This window comes from Lethenteron reissneri, chromosome 24 (assembly GCF_015708825.2).
Source record: "Lethenteron reissneri isolate LAM-NWPU_2019-01 chromosome 24, ASM1570882v1, whole genome shotgun sequence".
Lineage (NCBI taxonomy): Eukaryota > Metazoa > Chordata > Hyperoartia > Petromyzontiformes > Petromyzontidae > Lethenteron > Lethenteron reissneri.
The window spans coordinates 8,637,233-8,656,875 of record NC_083802.1 but is presented as its reverse complement, the minus strand read 5'-3'; the positions used below and the strand labels follow the sequence as shown (position 1 = coordinate 8,656,875).

General features: G+C 52.7%; 1 protein-coding gene across 1 annotated transcript in view; it reads right to left on the bottom strand.

Annotated features, from left to right (window-relative positions):
- Positions 1 to 1,077: 1,077 nt before the first annotated feature.
- The window catches only part of LOC133346506 (mucin-19-like), a 37,892-nt gene continuing 19,326 nt past the window's right edge, over positions 1,078 to 19,643 (bottom strand). Inside the window, exons 3-5 of the mRNA XM_061558130.1 lie at positions 6,304 to 6,626; positions 5,373 to 5,567; positions 1,078 to 4,780 (exon numbers count right to left, since the gene is read on the bottom strand). Of these exons, the coding sequence (XP_061414114.1) occupies positions 3,095 to 4,780; positions 5,373 to 5,567; positions 6,304 to 6,465 (2,043 nt within the window). The 5' untranslated portion in view covers positions 6,466 to 6,626 and the 3' untranslated portion in view covers positions 1,078 to 3,094. The remainder of the gene's footprint in view (positions 4,781 to 5,372; positions 5,568 to 6,303; positions 6,627 to 19,643) is intronic.

Sequence of the window (19,643 nt, the reverse complement as noted above, 5' to 3'; positions counted from 1 at the left end):
CACTGTGGCTTTAGAAACCGCTCCACAACTCACAAGTTCAGAAACACCCAGAGCCCAACTCGGGCCTTTGCAGAAGGCACCGTTTACAAACGGGTCTGGCGGCAGGGGGAGTGAAGCTGTCGGTGCGACACAAACGTCATGTCCGACTGATCGCAGTCTGATTGGTCGGCTTCCACCTGTGGGCAGGGATTACGCTGTGACATCACAATGCCCATGGTGGAATCCTCGAGCATATGGAATCTAACACCACCGATTCATCTTACCCCCCCCCCGGCCAATATTCATAAACTGGGTGGAATAGTTTTGATAAAGTCACAGGCCTAGATTGTCTCAAAAAAAAGTATCCCCGTCTTCACCTATTGGGGCTCCACGGTCTCCATGTATGGCCAACTCCGCTCATCCGCACTGCACTCCTCCTCTCTCTAGAGCCAGCAGTGGCCAGCCAGCATCACGCGAGCCGCACGCGGCTCCTTCAATCCACCCATACGCGGCTCTATCGAAGTGGCATCACGTAGAACATGCTATCACGGTAGCAAATAATAATGTCTCCCGTGCTGTGCCGAAAACTATCAATATATGCGCACACTTATATATATATACACTTGGCTCTTTGCAGGACGCATCGGTACTTTTTGGCTTTCGGTCTGTTACAGGTTGGCCACCCTGCTCTAGAGCTACCCCTTTTCCACTGCACAAGCGAACCGAGCCAGTCCCGGGTTGTCACTGGGGCATCAATTACCAGTTTTGTTTTAATTCATCTGCAAAAAAACCCCCGAGCCTTGCCACTTACGTCGCACGCAATTAAATAAGTCGAGCCGCATGCAGATGACACAGTAACGCTATGTCCTCACAGCGTACCGACTCGACGGCACGCACAATGAACGCATCGTTAACCCAACTCCTGGCCCTGCTTGGCCAGGGGCCACATTCAGATGCCTTTTGCGCAACCGCTCCACAGCTCAGTTCTGGCTCAACACATAACCAGTGGGGGGAAAAACCAGCCGTACTGCTCGGCTAGTGGGGTAAAAAAAAACTGTGTTAATATATACACGCACTGGCCATTGTGAATGGACACCAGACAAACATAATTGGGTCATTGTTTTAAAATTTAATTGTAATTTTCAATATTAACAATAAATTCATAATTCATCACGTTTCCTCGTTATCTGTGTGCTGTGAAATGTGTGTGGTATAGTGTGCTTAGTATGAACCGTGCATGTGTCTACACACGTGGATGTACATGCCCCGAGAATGTATGTGTTCATGTGCACATTGTGATTTGCATGTGCGCGTATTAGATATATCCACGTGTGTATGTATTTAGTGCTTATGTACATGTGCGTATGTGTTGTGTACAATTCTGGTTCATGTATGCAGTGAGTGCGCATTTCGTGTTGCATGTCTGCATGAGTATGTGTAGGTGCATATGGGTGTATATGTGTATGTCCATGGACATAGGTCTGTATACTGTATGGTATGTACGTACACAGTTTAATGTGTGTGGTTATGTACACGTTTGTGTATAAGCTGTATTTACGGGCACAACTCACTCAACATGTTTATGTTAAGAGCAGACTCGGTGCAATACACAGATTTGCCAAAACTAGTTCACTCCACGTGTTACAGTCACTGGCTTACGGTTAGCATTTGCAGCCTTCAAACTCACATTTACAAATCATTTATTCATTTCATATGCCGCCCTTTTCCATGCCATGTCGGTCATGGTGATTGTTTGACCAGTGTTTGCTCTTGCGGATGAGTGCAGGTTGGTGGAGTGGGAGGGGCAGGAACCCGTGACCGGTTCCAAAATCACTCGGCACTTGTTGTCGAGCCGGGACCGGGAATCTAAGATCATTGGGTTCCTATTAGGGACATGCGCTAACCATTGTGCCACCACTCCACACCCCATTGTGGAAAACATGTCCGAGAAATAATTTATCGGTATGATTGTTTTTTGTTTGAATGTGATGACATCAGCAATAATAAAAAAAAACAAGTTGCTCTGAAGTGCTTTTAGCTGTTTAAAAATCATCGTTCGTATGTTTTGAAATTAACATAACTGCTGTTAAATAAAGAAAGTTGCCTCATTCGTGAGAGGTGGGTCTCCCCTGTAGCCGGGCTCGCTGTGTAATGCGGCGAGAACTGGTTTCGTCAGCGAGACGGCGGCCACGTCACTCACGCGCTTGCTGACCACATTCACCGCCCATTTAAACTCAGTAGCTGTGGCCACCAAAGGGTTTCTTTACCTTGAGGAAGGCTGCCAAGCTAGCTACCAGCTACCCAGTAAACACGGAACATTGGGTCAACAACATCCAGGCCAACGTTGGCCCAACGTTGCATGTCTACTGGATAAGAGTGTTTGAAGCCTCTCTTAATGCGTGTCCAAGGCCTCAACATTATTGTCGTGTGTATGTTTGTCCCTGCCAATGTCCCTTGTGTAGTGTATACATAATATGTACATGTCCATACAAGTACACGCTTCTGTGCGTAATATACTCTTCATACACCTGCAAGCTAGGGATGTGCTACCGATTTTTGGATTAATTTAGAAAAAAACAGGCCTGTAGATGACATTTTTGACGGTTTGAATTCAATGTTTTTGCGTATTGAGCCTCAAATCGGAAGTGACGTCGCTCATGTAACGTCACGTCCGTGCTTTTCTTGGCAAAAGTGGTGTCACACGTGGCATTGGGTGACATCGCCAAAGCTACCACAGACATCCTTAAAAATCCAAATTATTTTGAATCTAAAACTCATCCTTACTACGTGCGTATACTGTATCTGTGCTCGCCTGTCTGCATATCTGTACGTGTCTGCATGCATACATGTTCTGTACCTCTCCGTGTGATGATGCCTTTGTGCGTATGTAGACATGTCCTGTGTCTATCGTGTACCCACCTGTATACATATGTATGTGCACAGAAATGTCTATGTGCACATACACCTTTTAGTGCACAGTTCACACAACAATACGTGCAAACACATTTTTTTTTTAGTCCGCCTCTTATTAGTTCGTCTCTCTCTCTCCGTGCGTGCGTGCGTCGATCGGTCGCCCCCTCTCGGGAGTCGCCCCCTTAGTTGCCCGACGCACGTCTCAAACTCCGGTGACCGCCGCGCCCGCGGCCGTCGCTGAACCCTTGCCCAGGAAGCCCTCAGCAAAGAGCCTCTTGAGCTTCGCGACTTCCGCCGAGAGGCTCGAAAGCTCCGTGCGCAGGTGCTCGTTCTCGGCCCTCACCGCGGCGCCACTGTCATCGCTCGGGGGGCCGCCCCCCCCCTCCGCGCCCTCGGGGGTGCCGGATGATCCCCCTGGGCCGGGGTCCGCACCCTCGGAGGGGCCCGAGCCCCCCTCGCCGCCACCCGTGCCTTCCCTGCCGTCGGCCCCGTTCACACCGTGCGCGGCACCGCCGCCGGCCGCTGGCGCCGCAGCGACGGCAACGGTGGCGTTGCCGCCGCCGCTAGCACTGACGCCGCTGCTGCTGCTGCTGCTGCTAATGTCAGCAATGTCTCCCGTGTCGCAGGCCACCCGCAGGGTCCCATCTCCCTCCTGTGTGGTTTTGGGGGGCGACCGCTGTTCTGCGGTTGCAGGGTTGGCGACGGTGGCGACGATGGTGGCGGCCGTGACGGCAGCAGACGAGGGCAGCGGAAGGCCATCCATCCTGCGCCACGTGGGCGACACGACGCCCACGCTGGGGTGGCGGTCGGGTGGCGCTCGCCTCAGCACCCCCGAGTAGCCAGGGCCTGGGCTGGAGCCGGGCCTGGGCGGAGGAGGAGGCGGAGGCGCAGTCAGGGCCACGACGCCGGGCCCCAAAGAGGAAGGGAAGAAGGACGTGGGGATGGCGGCCATGGCGGCGGCGGCGGCGTCCTCGATGCCGGCGCTCTGTTTGAAGCGTAACTTGTGCGGGAGGCACGAGGAGGGGGACGGCGAGGGCGACTTGAGGGGCGTCTCGTCCGCGAGGGCCGGCGTCACCATCGTGGCCACCAAACGCAGCGCGTGGCGCTCCGACGCGCCGCCTGCCGGTACCGTGTTCGCCCTCTTGGGCGGCGGCTCCTCCGCGCTCTCTACTCCGTCGCCGTGACGGCGCGACCCGGGCACGCACGGCGAGGACGACAACGACGAGGTCGACGACGTGGACGACAACGACGATGTCGATGACGACGCCGAATTCGCCGCCGCCGCCGCCGCCGTCAAATCGGCGTCTCGCGCCGCCGCCGCCGCCACCGACTTCGAGTCCAAAAGTACCGCGGTGGCGTCGGCCGGGCCGGAGCACCGGTCCCCGGCTCCGGCGGCGGCCGCGGGGGGGGCCGTGGCCGCCGCGGCCCCGGAAGCGGACTCTGGGAAGAAGACAGGGCTCACCGAGCCGGAGCCGCTAGCGGGAGACGCGCAACCCGACGAGTCGTGGCGGTTCCCGTAGGCCCGGCCACCCCCCAGGGACTCCACGAAGAGCGCGTGGTGAGCGGAGAGCGGCGGCTGCTGGTGGTGCTGCTGGTGGTGGTGCTGGTAGTGGTGATGGCTGCCGCTGCTGCTGCTGTTGCTGCTGCTGCTGCCGCCGCTGCCGCTGTGGTGGTGCTGATGGTGGTGACCCAGCTGCTGGTGGTGCTGGTGTTGCTGCTGGTTGTGCTGGTGCTGACCGAGGTGGTGGTTGTGGTGCTGGTGGTGGTGGTTGCTGCCGTTGTTGTTGTTGCTACCGCCGGTGCCGTTGCCATTGGCGTGGAGGTCGGCGCCGTTGGCCTGAGGCTCCACGTCGAGGCCGAAGCGGAACTTGAGCGCGAGGAGCTCGGCCTGGGTGTGCGGGAGTGAGCGGGTTGCATTGTCAAACGAGGAGGGTGGGAGGGTAGGAAGGTGGGAGGGTCGGCACGCACACACAGACAAGAGAGAAAGGGACGCGCAGATTCGTTACTTCATGAAAGGGACACGGAGATGTCTGAAGTGTTGCGTACGCATCGTAGGGATAGTGTCACTGTCTCATAGTGTCACTGTGGCAGCGTCTCGCGGCGTCACCCTGAGATGATCTCATGCAGTGGAATCACGTGTTGTGGTGCAACACTGCCATGTGCCGTCGTTTTCCACGTTGCAGTGATCGCACACTCCTGTGACTTCATGCGTTGCAGTGTGACGCTGGTGCGCCGCTGGTGCGCCGCTGGTGTGACGCTGGTGTGACGCTGGTGTGCCGCTGGTGCGCCGCTGGTGCGACGCTGGTGTGACGCTGGTGTGCCGCTGGTGTGACGCTGGTGTGACGTTGGTGTGCCGTTGGTGTGACGCTGGTGCGACGCTGGTGCGACGCTGGTGTGACGTTGGTGTGACGTTAGTGTGACACTGGTGTGACGCTGGTGTGACGCTGGTGTGCCGCTGGTGTGACGCTGCCGTGCAGCACCTTGAGCCGTGCGTTCTCGTCGAGGAGGCCGAGCACACGCGTCTCCAGCACGAGGTCGTTGAGTCTCCGCTTCTCGCGCGACCGCTTGGCCGCCTCGTTGTTCTTCCTGCGCTTGTCCCAGTACGACGCGTCCTTCTTCTCCGACGGGGTGAACTCGCGCTTGCGCCGCCCAGAGCCGGACCCTCCTGATGAATTCTGGGTGCCGGAGGAGGTGAGGATAGGGGGAACGACACGAGTTTTCAGTTAACCCACGACACAAAATGTAGGTTTTGTACGTTTTACATAAATCTATTTCCAAATGTTTATACCAATTGTGCTTTTGGCAACGGGCCCCGAGATGAATAATTATTTTTATTCTCTCGCAGAATAGTGCAACACTTGTGTGTTAGAGGACAGCCAAAGGTTATGATCCTGGGCTCCCACCCTTCAGCAACCTACCCTGACCAACACGGGTCAATTACGGTGAAATAACCCCCATGGCCAACACAGCTTTGGAAGGCCTTCATTCAGCAATGGAATGACAATTCACTGTAAATTATCACCTTTGAATGATTAACTTATCCGACACCGTTGATTGGTGCGCGGATGGCGGAGGTCAACCTAGCATGGGAACGTTCAATGAAAAGGTCCGGCCTAGGTGATCGGGCGCCGCTGCTGGTCTAGGAACCAAGTTCATGCCGCGGTGACCTGGGAGCTAAACAGAGGTCGCAAACGGGTTTTGATTCCTTACCCGTACCCGTACCCGGCCGCACCAGGGTCGCAAACGGCTATGCGTACCTGTACCCGGCCGGGTACGGGTAGCCGGGTATCGGGTAGGGTACGGGTATCGGGTACCCAGTTGCGACCTCTGGAGCTGAATCATCGTTAGGGCTGAGGCAGGAGAGCATCTCACGCCACGCCGAACAGAAACTACGACCAGGGGGGCCCCTACCTGGGACCCGGTGGCTTGATCCGCCATCCTGTTTCCGCGTGCGGCCGGAAAGTGTGACGACGTCTGCTGCATTGGGGAGCCGTCGCTACGAGAAGAAGTGGAGTCACGTGACCCCCCGCAGGTCGTAGAGTCAAGGGGCGGCTCTGGGCAAGAAGCCATCATGGCCTCGCTTGGTTTTCTCGTGTTGTTTTACTCCTCCTCTCCCTCCTCCTCCTCTTCAGACTTCTCCCTGAGCTGGTGTCGAGGTTGGAAGTGGGGATAGGTTCAGGTGAGACTGAGACCGTTTGGCTCGGTAAACGGTGCCACGTCTCTCCCACTGTCACCTGCTCACGCACACGTGGGGGAGACGGGATTTATATAACAACAATCGATACGCAACAAAAGCAAAGCATCGTGTAAATCACAGCATACTTTGCCTGTGAAGATGACATCACCATTCTTGAACATATCTTTTATCTGAACGTATCATAAATTGGGTTTCAGCCATTACATCTCAATTTGGTATTTTCAAAGTCATGTTATGAAACAAAGTGTGGAGAAGTTTATACAGATGTACACATGGGAAACAATGTGCGGATGAAATTTTTGTTTAGTTGCAGATTGTAAATGCATCGTTATTGAGGCAGGTTCTAAGTTTCAAACGCTGTGGGAGTTGGTATAATTTGCTAATCATTTATTTCGCCGAGTACATTTCAAACGTGGTGGAAAGTCGACAATCCAAACCCACTTGCCATTTGCGGCTCATTCGGATCAGTCAGTGGTCGACAACCAAAATAACAAGAAGAGGCATTTTTTCGAATTCGGTACAAAACTCGGCATTTCAAGAGCCGCAATCCATATAGAAACATACATACATATATTACATTACGAAGTAGTCCGTAAAGAGGCACAGATTGCCGACCCTTGGGATGTGTGAACGGTGCGCGGTGCGGAGGTTTGCTCCGGCTCGTGACTCTAGCGCCCCCCTCTGGCTAACCTCGCAGTATCCCTCCCTGCCACCCACCCACCCACCAACCCCCGCAATCTGGTGGCCGCTCGAGAAAAGGGAGCTTATTTCAGAACATTTTTTATAGACAGTTGACGTGAGGATTTCTCACGCTGCACTGTGTTTACCAGCTTAGTCATTCCCTCTTTTATGAGATTCTTACTCAAGATCAGTGATACACAACTTTTCCGGGCCACCGGGCCACTGGCAACCCCACAAATAAAACTTTTCATGGACCATTATGAACCAATAACACATATTTTTTTCCATAAATGTCAAACTGGCATATTTGAAAAAGCACCATGAAATTATTTAAAAAATCCATCAGCAGATTCAGTCAATATCCAGCTGTGTCGAGTCATGAATGAAATAGAAAGTACGTAACTGTGTCATGGGCAGTCGAGAATATGACGTGCCAAAATAATGAGTAATGCCGCAAGAGCTCTGTGAACCACTTCCCACGGCCTCTTGGACCACAAAGCACGGGTTGGGAACCACCGCTCCGGCTCTGCGTGGAAGTGCGTAGACGCGAGGCGTTCCCAACATTGATCTGCTTTTTGACTAGGTGGGTTTTGGCAATGTTAAGGCCCAGGCTTTGTGCACCTTTGTCACTGATATCAGTAGGAAGTTGGAACGTGGAAGTAGCAGAGAACATTGTGTACTTTGCACCTCCGATTAGCACGGCTGGCTACCTACGGTGCGAAACAAGTTCAACATACATACATGATGTGCAACATTCTGTGCTCAAATACTGTGCGGTGTTCAAGAGACGTATTGTGTTAGCAGGGCAGGTGTTTGATGGGCTTCCAAACACCAATTTTGAATAGTGGCGGAGTGCTCATATTTGGTGTTCTGCATGAAATTTGTAATGTCTTTGAAATGGAGGTGGTTAGGACATTACAATGGCAGATGGGCAATAAACAAACAATGGAATGGAGGCCGATGGGGAGAAGGCAGATGGACTAAATGAGATGGTGTGGTGAAGTTAGAGACGATGCGGAGAGTGCACCGGACGAAAGTGGCAAGAGACCACGAAGAGTGGACGACACTTTTGGAGGCCTTTGCCCAGCCGTGGTGGGACGCTGAACGGCCAAGTAAGCGAGAAAGCCAGCTTGCATGGATGTACAGTCACGATTGAACCTCACCAAACGCGGCTCGCCCAGAAGCTTCCAGCCATTGAAACGCAGGGTGCTTAGCAGGCGACACTCAGAATTCCATGGCAGGACTGGGTAAGCAAATTTGAAGCTAATAATAGAACCTGGCCAGTAAGTGCCTTAGATGTAATCAGGAAGAGGCGATTGTAATGGTTGGCGCTCGTGTGGCATTGGAGTGGCACTCACAAGGCTGGTGACCAAGGATTAGAGTCAAAGCCAGATGGCAGAGCACAAATTGGGCGTTAGGGTGTCGGGAGACGCAACAGCTGCAGGATCTGGGCAAAAGGAAGGAAGCGATGGCGGTGTGTTATGACATTACTGGCGTTGGCTGTGATGGCGTCTTGTCGTTGATATGTGCAGTGTATACCGATTGCGTGCTCGTGTTAAAATAGGACTTAGAGCGTGACTAATTCTGCACATCTACGAGAGAGACCGTGATTGCTGTTACTGTCTTGGAGTCATGCCCAGAGACAAGAGAGAGTTGCTGGAGGGAGTGAGGGGAGAGCGAAAGGAGGGAGAGACAGTGTGTGTGTGTTGAGAGATTTAGAGGGGTGGAGGGAGGAATTATTGGGAAAATGTACAGCAGTCCATTATGTCGGGTGGGGCAGTGGTTAGCGCACTGTTATTTACCCGGAATCCTCAGTTAGATTCCTGATATCACTCTCTGTGGCTCACATCAGTGGTGAGTAACATGAGTGGTCAGTGCGGGTTGAGGAGGAAGGGGGGCGTCACTAATCTGCGTTGACTATCGTGGTGAAGTATGGTCAAACAACGCACGTGACCATCACGGTGTGGGAAGGCCTCTTCGTCCACCAACAGAGGGGATATCACGACGGATTGATCATGGCCTACGACGATGAAGAGAAAGAGTGAGAGGAGGGGGAGATATTGAGACAGCTGGGAGGGAGGGAGGGCGAGGGAAGGAACGAGGCAGGATGCAGACAGTATTCATAGACGACGAGATGAGCGAGAGTGGAGGGAGCGCATGTGCGAGTGAGACACTGTGCGAGGGAGGGGCAAGGGAGGGAGAGGGGTGGGGCCGTGGGGGTGAGAGACGGGAGTGAGTGTGAGATGAGGGGGGTGAGTGAGAGATGAGGGAGATGAGGGGGGTGAGTGTGAAAGTGCGGGAGTTAGAGACGGAGTGTGGCAGTGGGACACCGAGGGAGAGTGAACGGGAGGGTGTGGGGATGAAGGGTGGGGTAGGGAGTGCAAGAGAGGGAGGGGGGTGTGTGGGATTGCAGGGGCACGGTGCTGGAGGGGGGGCGAGAGGGAGGGGATGTGTGGGATTGCCAGGGGCACGGTGCTGGAGGGGGAACGAGAGGGAGGGGGGTGTGGGATTGCGAGTGGCACGATGCTGGAGGGAGAACGAGAGGGAGGGGGGGGGGTGTGGGATTGCCAGGGGCACGGTGCTGGAGGGGGGACGAGAGAGAGGGGGGGGGGGTGCGAGTGGCACGGTGCTGGAGGGGGGACGAGAGGGATGGGGGGTGTGGGATTGCGAGTGGCACGATGCTGGAGGGAGAACGAGAGGGAGGGGGGTGTGGGATTGCGAGTGGCACGGTGCTGGAGGGAGAACGAGAGGGAGGGGGGGTGTGGGATTGCGAGTGGCACGATGCTGGAGGGAGAACGAGAGGGAGGGGGGGTGTGGGATTGCGAGTGGCACGGTGCTGGAGGGGGGGCGAGAGGGAGGGGGGGGTGGGATTGCCAGGGGCACGGTGCTGGAGGGGGGGCGAGAGGGAGGGGGATGTGTGGGATTGCGAGTGGCACGGTGCTGGAGGGGGGGCGAGAGGGAGGGGGATGTGTGGGATTGCCAGGGGCACGGTGCTGGAGGGGGGGCGAGAGGGAGGGGGGGGTGGGATTGCGAGGGGCACGGTGCTGGAGGGAGAACGAGAGGGAGGGGGGTGTGGGATTGCCAGGGGCACGGTGCTGGAGGGGGGCGAGAGGGAGGGGGTGTGTGGGATTGCGAGTGGCATGGCGCTGGAGGGAGAACGAGAACGAGAGAGGGTTGAGTCTGCTTCGCGTGGGAGTGAGAGACGGAGTGTGGCAATGGGAGATGAGAGTGTGGGATTGAGAAGGGGGAGGCTGGTGGGTGAGCCCGGGGGGGGGGGGGTGATGGGGACGGGCGAGTGGGAATGTGGGCGGTGAGAGGCGGGGGGGAGCAACGGGGGGGGGGGTGAGAATGTGGGCGGTGAGGGCGGGGGGTGGGGGGGAGTTACTGGGTTCATTGCTGCTGGACCTGAGCCCAGTGAACTGGGTCAGTGGGGCTCGTGACGCGTCACACGGGGCCTGTGACGACACGGGGCCTGTGACGACACGGGGCCGCGTGTTGACGCGCTATTGCTGCGTGTGCAGGGGGGGGGTCTGGCTTACACGTCCGATATGAGACTTACGTCCTTAATAAGAGGTTTTTTTGGGTTAGATCGCGTAAATGTTTACGCGAAATCCGAAATGAGACTTACGGCTGAGCCAACCTGGAGTTGGCACGGTGTTCGCTAATCGCTAGCATCCCGTATCGAAGCAACTCATGGCCAGATTACTGAGAATACACTGCGCACACGATATGGAATATTGTTACATATGCATTGTGTTGTTGTAGTGCATATGTAATTACGGTGCGATTATACAGCTAAAAGTATATTGCCCATGATTATTTCCGTGCAGTATAACTCACTGATAATTGTCACATAGCGATTGAGTTTCTTCCATTACATACGTTAATTAAAAGATTGTTGCAGAGGAATGTTTACATTTGCATTATTACACAATTATATCGGATAAAAACATAAATCTACGTCTTCCTTTTCAACACGCGTGGGGCTGGGAGAATTTCCACATTCGTTTGACGGAGCCCAGAATTTCCATACCACAAACACTTGATTTCACAACCTTGTAATAATTGTATCGACCTCCAGGACACAATGGTAACCATCCTAATGAGCCGACTCGGCAGTAACATTTACCTATTACGTACGTGTGATACAAATATTAGTGTAGAGATTATTCTTCTTGGTTCTTTCGGTAAAGTCACGTAGAATGGAAATAGTAAAATAATAAAAGAAAACAAAAATAATTATTTTATTATTTTTATTTACGTATAATGGAAATAATAAAATAATAAAAATAAAACATCATTTAATAATTCTCACGTGAGAATTATTTTATTATGTTTTATTTTTATTTCCATACCACAAAGTAATTCTCACATGAGAATGATTTTATTATGTTTTATTTTTATTATTTTAATATTTCCATTCTACGTGACTTTACCGAAAGAACCAAGAAGATGAATCCCTGCAGTCACGAAAGCTTTAAATCGAAATTTAGTGTAGAGATTATTATCCGGCTGAGGGAAGGAAGCAATAGCGTTACTAGCCATTATCATGTTGGGCCCGTGACTTCATTGGTATTCATTATTATTATAATACTGAAAGCATAAAAAAAATATCATAATAGGGACATTATATTTGAGTTGTGTTCATAAATGGGATCCCGTGCAGGATTACTCTCGAATTCGTAAACGACGGTCGGCACTGAGCGGTGTGCAATCTCGTGATGTTCCACAAGGGTTAGAAAGCTGAGATTCAGCACAATAAAAAACAATGTTTTCAATATGATGACGGTGCAGAGTCAGTCCAAAGTTCTGCATTGTTTAAGCTTAAATATATACACCGCCACAAAACTGTCCATTGATCAATGTACCCGTTCAAAATACTATTGTTGAATTTAAACATTTCAAGATCAATCGTCGCTATTAACCTCGAATATATTTAAAACATTGATTATAAAAGCAATATGGGCGTTCATATAATTAATAAAATGTTTTACAATCAAAGTCACGTGACAATCTGTGATTGAGTAGCTGCGGTGCACTGTCGACTCAGCTGGCTAGTCGAGTTATGATTCCCGACCACGGCTAACATCAGTGGTGAGTAGTATCTGAACCCTGCCTTGGACCTCCCTCCTTGACCATCCCCTACTGACCAGTCTGGTGAAGTATGGTCAAAAAACCACCCATGGGGAGGATTTGAGTCTCGCCCCACAACTCGATGAAACACGGAGGGCCTCAGACACAAGGATGCTATTATGCTCTTACAAGTCTAGTAAACGTACATTACTCTGTTGCAAGTTATATTACTCCGTGTGTTGATGCCACTAGGTCACCATGGCCTGTGTGCGGATGGTGCCAACACACCTCGTCATCGCTTCCTTCCCTCTGCCAGACGCAGCCACCATTTGCAGAGTAAACAATGTGCAATACTGCGTTGGCAGTGGTTGCACAGGCCCAAATAGCACATGCGTCAATAATAAAGTTGTTAACCTCTTCCAAATGCCTGGCTGCGTGCAAGATTAGGTGAACGTACCCTCCAGACAGAGCTTCTAACAATATAAAAGGTAATCATTGCAAGTTTCCTTTGCACCCATTTGTACACGTGAACGGAATTGCTCCATCTCATTTGTGCAGTTTTCCTCACTCCATGAGCACTGATTTTCATTTAATGAATTCAAATTCCAGTCCTGGATTAAGCCAACTATCTCTTTGAGCTGATAATTAGCATCAGTAATCTTCTTGGATCTTTCGGTAAAGTCACGTATAAGGGAAATAATAAAATAATAAAAATAAAACATTTTAAAATACAATTCTCACGACGTTTCGGCCACAACGCTGCTTGCGTTGCTTGCGTTGTGGACGAAACGTCGTGAGAATTGTATTTGATAATGTTTTATTTTTATTATTTTATTATTTCCCTTCTACGTGACTTTACCGAAAGAACCAAGAAGATGAATCCCTGTAGTCACGAAAGCTTTAAATCGAAAGCATCAGTAATGTGAATTCACCATGCTGGTCAGTGCCGAGGACAAGATGAGAGTTCACTCAGTACCGATGCTAACCACGTATAGGGAATCGAACTCAGGTGGCAGGGTTCATAGCATAGTACGCTAACCCCTGCCACCCTCATGCCCACCACCAAGCCATGTTTAATATACACGTTGACTACTCATTAAAAGTGATTTATCTGCCCAGGAAAATCCTGAAGACCATGACAAAATGTGCAGTGTTTAGGACAATCGCTGCCAACGACAGTTGCCGCGCCGTCTTCACCCACGACAAAAAATGTAAACTATTACCAAAATCTGGAACAAATCTGCCCACTGCACCAACATTGGGCAACAGGGCTGGCAACTTACCCTCAGCTAGCAGACAGAGGTTACAGAATTTCCCAAGGTTGTGTGCCCTCTAGACCAATCACCACTCACCCAAATGCACTTTTCAGTAAACTCAATTTTCAATGGCTGGTTACAACTCTATGCCATTGCCCTACCAAGGTAATCGCAGTAAATGTTTTGCAGGTTGTGAATACCCCAAGTGCATTGGAGTCATGTGACTCGTTTTGAAGAGGCTGCTGCGTTGGGATGTTTGGCAAAGTCTTTGTTGAGGGTTTTTTTTTTCTATTTTGTGGGCAAGAAAACAAGTGGTTGGGGAAACCTCATGCAAACGAGGGGATAATCCTTAGAACGCACGGCACACAGGCCCGGAACCCATCTTGCCGTGCCGCGATTCAATGGCCGTCTCGCAGGCCATTGCGTTCGGGGGTCCTCACGGCGCAGGGTGATCACTGCGCGATCCACCAACCCCTGCCCTCCACAGTTGCGTACGATGGAATACGATTCGTATGTACACGAGTAATTCAATGAGGATTTTTATTAAACAAATTAATGTAATTGTTTGCATAACACCAGCATAACATGTGTCACTGCAAGCACAGATAGCACACGACTCGGTTGCAAAGTTGTGATTTCAGATACTCAAACCCCCAGTGGGATGATATGACATCATCATATTGCACGAAGGTATATACAAATAAATAAGCACCATCTTGCCTCCACTCGCAAGAGAGTGCAATTTCCACTTCTGTTGACCAACCCCTTAAAAGAGAACGTAACATATGTGACATCAGGTGATAGAAATAATGATGATCATGGGAGGTTTGGGATCACAGTGAAAAGTCACACCCCATGAATTCAATGTCAAGGCCGGCTCACAACACAAGGATATATAACACAGGGGCAGCTACCATCAGCTGGAGGTTCCCCGAGGGTCGAAAAATGCCAAAAAACACGTCAAGTTAGGGGTGCAATTTAAATGCAAGTTGTTGATGTTGTTGGGTCTAAGAACAGTTTCAGAGACGCAGATTTTCACTGTCTGGAGAAACCGGATTAAACTCGTGCAGGGATGGGCCCAGTTCGTGTTCAGATCTGGAAATTCCATTACAGCTAAATATGTCTTTGCCTTTGCATGTGTGTCGCAACTATGTGGGTGTGTTCCATTGTATTTGTGCATATTCTTTAAGTCAAAGAGTCTCCCCGGCCGAGCGAGCGTTGGATAACACTCCGATCCAGATATCACACACCAATGAATGTTGGGCCGTGGCTGAGAATCGAACATAGCTAGCCAGGTTTATAGTGCAGTGTGCTAATCACCGTGCCACAACTCCACCTTGATCGAGTTAATTACGAGTAAAATATCACATCTCAGCAATCTGCCATCACCCCCTTCATTAATCACCTTTCACATAATATTAATGCCTTAATTCATGCTGGAAAAGCCTCACTAAGTCTTAAGACCCTCTGGAGGATTCTGCAAGGTAATGTTTGGGCATTTCCCATTTCGTCATCTCCATATGGGGGTAACCACAGTACCCGGACAAAAACAAAACATCCAATGCATTAGAAGGGGTAACATACGCAAGCATCCACACTGATATAATCAATAATCTATTGCTGTACCACTCTCTCAAGTCCACGTTGCAGCCAGCCACCCCTTGCACTATCAACCCATTACCCCGTAACCACCTTCTGTCCTCACCACTCACCGCTCACATCCTCACCCCTCGAAAATCTGCCGCACCTCCGATTAGCACGGCTGGCTACGCACGGTGGGAGAGAAGTTCTACAGATATACACGTACCACCACTCCCTCCCACTCTTATCCTCACCATTACCATTTAGCCCCTCACCACCCCACGTGGTCCCACCAGTCCGACCGTGTCCCTCCTCTCTCCTCGCCGCCTCCCCCCAACCCCTCCCATCCTCACCCCTCCCATCCTCACCCTTCCCATCCTCACCCTTCCCATACTCACCCTTCCCATCCTCACTCTTCCCATCCTCATCCTTCCCATCCTCACCCTTCTCATCCTCACCCTTCCCATCCTCACCCTTCCCATCCTCACCCTTCTCATCCTCACCCTTCCCATCCTCACCCTTCCCATCCTCACCCCTCCCATCCTCACCCTTCTCATCCTCACCCTTCCCATCCTCACCCTTCCCATCCTCACCCTTCTCATCCTCACCATTCCCATCCTCACCCTTCCCATCCTCACCCTTATCATCCTCACCCTTCCCATCTTCACCCTTGTCATCTTCACCCTTCACATCCTCACCCCTCCCATCCTCACCCTTCTCATCCTCACCCTTCTCATCCTCACCCTTCACATCCTCACCCCTCCCATCCTCACCCTTCTCATCCTCACCCTTCCCATCCTCACCCTTCCCATCCTCACCCCTCCCATCCTCACCCTTCCCATCCTCACCCTTCCCATCCTCACCCTTCCCATCCTCACCCTTCTCATCCTCACCCTTCCCATCCTCACCCTTCCCATCCTCACCCTTCTCATCCTCACCCCTCCCATCCTCACCCTTCCCATCCTCACCCTTCCCATCCTCACCCTTCCCATTCTCACCCCTCCCATCCTCACCCTTCCCATCCTCACCCTTCCCATCCTCACCCTTCCAATCCTCACCCTTCCCATCCTCACCCTTCTCATCCTCACCCTTCCCATCCTCACCATTCTCATCTTCACCCTTCCCATCCTCACCCTTCTCATCCTCACCCTTCCCATCCTCACCCTTCCCATCCTCACCCTTCTCATCCTCACCCTTCCCATCCTCACCCTTCCCATCCTTACCCTTCCCATCCTCACCCTTCCCATCCCCACCCCTCCCATCCTCACCCTTCCCATCCTCGCCCTTCCCATCCTCGCCCTTCTCATCCTCGCCCTTCCCATCCTCGCCCTTCCCATCCTCGCCCTTCTCATCCTCGCCCTTCCCATCCTCGCCCTTCCCATCCTCACCCTTCCCATCCTCACCGTTCACATCCTCACCCCTCCCATCCTCACCCTTCCCATCCTCGCCCTTCCCATCCTCGCCTCTCCCATCCTCGCCCTTCCCATCCTCGCCCTTCCCATCCTCACCCTTCCCATCCTCACCCTTCCCATCCTCACCCCTCCCATCCTCAGCCTTCTCATCCTCGCCCTTCCCATCCTCGCCCTTCCCATCCTCGCCCTTCTCATCCTCGCCCTTCCCATCCTCGCCCTTCCCATCCTCACCCTTCCCATCCTCACCCTTCACATCCTCACCCCTCCCATCCTCACCCTTCCCATCCTCGCCCTTCCCATCCTCGCCCCTCCCATCCTCGCCCTTCTCATCCTCGCCCTTCCCATCCTCGCCCTTCTCATCCTCGCCCTTCCCAACCTCGCCCTTCTCATCCTCGCCCTTCTCATCCTCGCCCTTCCCATCCTCGCCCTTCCCATCCTCACCCTCCCATCCTCACCCTTCCCATCCTCACCCTTCACATCCTCACCCTTCTCATCCTCACCCCATCACCGCCAGGGTTCCCGCCTGTCTCATTGTTTCAGACGCTCACCCGTACCCTCCTCCCTCCCCCACGTCCTCCCCCCCCCCCCGCGCTGTGCCTCCCCCCAACTCCTCACTCCCTCTCAGCTTCTCCCCCCTGCGCCCTACATTTCGCAAGGCGGGTTCACCGGGTTCATGCAAATGAGCACACGGGCACGTGCGAGGGAGTGTACATGGGTGGGAGTGTGTGGTGGAGTGCCTGCGTGTGTGGGGGTTATAGCTTTTGGGAGTGTGTGGTGGAGTGTCTGTGTGTGTGTGTGGAGGTTACATACATATCCTCACCATTCCGTCAAAAACAACCCCCTACCTCCTCGTTTGTGCCGGACGGCAACGCTGTGGTGGGCAGTGCCGTGGGGGGAGGGCCAACTTAGATTGGCCATTCCCTTCATGGCATTTGTAACCACCACAGCGGCCAAATGGGGTCTCTGGACGGGTGCGAGGGGCTGGTAACCCCTCCACTTTCAATTAATTACCACCAAACCACGATTAAAAAATTCAATTAAGCTTGTGCCGGAGGCCCCGGGGGGACAGGCGTCTATGACGTCTCCTGGCCAAACCCCATTTGGTGGAGCCAGGAGACTGAATCCTTACCCTCGGGGCTTCTGCAGAAACAACAAAAAACCAATACAGGTGGTGACGTGGAATGTTCGAACGCTCACTGGGGAGGAGAGGCTGCCACTCCTCTGTCGGGAGCTGGACCGGTACCGCCTAGATCTCTGTGGTATTCAGGAGGTCCGGTGGAACGGCTCTGGCCCCTGCCTCTACTCAGGGCAGGAGACTGCCAAACAACAGGGAGTGGCTCTTCTTCTGACCAAAAGAATGAAGGGGGCGTGGGAGCGTGGCGGAGAGGTGTGGAAAGCTGTAAGCCCCAGGCTACTTTGGGCTCGCCTTCCCATCAACCAGAGGCGAGGAGTGGTGGTCATGGTTGCTTATACCCCCACCGAAGACGAACATCCGTGGAGGGATGCAGGCAAGGCCGATGAGTCAGATGCCTTCTATGACTTCCTGTCACAGGTGCAAGCTAAAGTGGCCCCTCGGGATTGAGTCATCTTGTTGGGTGACTTCAATGCCTGAGTTGGTCATGATGCTGGCACTTGGTCTGGAGTGATTGGAAGGCATGGGCCAGATCAGCTCAATAACAACGGCAGGAGGCTGCTCGATTTTTGTGCAGCCCATGGGCTTGTAATTACCAACATGCTGTTCCGGCATCGGCGCATCCACACAACATCGTGGATGCATGCCGGGTCCAAGCAAGAACATCTTCTGGACTACATAGTGACAAAACAGCGGATGCGGGCCCATGTCCTTGACACCAGGACCTACCGTAGAGGTGATCTGCCCACTGACCATCGACTTGTTATCTGTAAGATGTGCCTACCATTCTTCCACTCCGGTGGTGGGTGTACACCCAGGACCCCATTCAAACGCATAGTGGTATGGTCTCAGCTAGCTGATGAAAGTTGCAAGCGAGAATTTCATCATCGCTTGCGGCTGGGGTTGGCATCGTCCCCCACTCCTCCTGATGTCGAGGGGGAAATGGGTGAGGTTTAGGACTGTAGCTCATGCGGCTGCAATGGCTGCTTTGGGTACACGGTCCAGACCCCCCCCAGAGACCCTGGCTCACAGAGGAGGTGTTCAGGCTGGCTGAGAAAAAGTGACAGGCCCACTCTCACCATCTGCAGTATCCCACATCAGAGAATGAGGCTTACCGCAGCCTTCGCTCGGAGATCAGAGAGCCATGAGGCGCTGCAAGGATGGGTGGTAGTCACGGGTTGCTGGGGATATGGAGTCTGCCTCAATGGCCCGCGATCACAAGTTGCTCTTTAACTCCATGAAAAAAGTAACCTGCAGCGCCACACCTATTACCATCATTTGGGAAAAGAACGGTGATCCAATATCCGACCCCCAGGACCAGGTTTGCAGATTTGCTGAGCATTCCTGTGAGGTCCTGGGGAAAGGGAAATCCCTCAGCCTGGAAAACATCGTGGGACAAAGTGGGGATGACCCTGCTAAGGCTGCAGTGCCTCAATTATTGAAAAAAGAAGTCACCCCCTGTGAGTGGCTGGCTGAGGTGCCATCTGTTGAGGAAGTACTGAAGGCGATCTGAAGTCTGAGACCAGGAAAGGCACCCGGCAGAGATGATCTCTCAAGCGAAATGCTAAGGGAGGGTGGCGTTTGTGCACAGACTGCCCTACATGACATCATAACAACAGTCTGGACCACTGGACGGGTTCCACAGGATTGGAAGGATGTCCTGGTGGTCCCCCTCTTTAAGAAAGGGGACCGCACAGACTGTAACAACTACAGGGGCATCTCACTCCTCAGTGTGCCGGGAAAGGTCCTGGCAATAATTATTCAACATCGCCTTGCTAGGCACGCTGAGGAGAGGCTTGTGGAGCCCCAATGCGGTTTCAGGAAAGGGCGGTCCTGCACAGATGCCATATTTTCTGTCCGTCTGTTACAGCAGAGGTGTAGGGAATTCCAACAAGACCTACATCTCTGCTTTATTGACC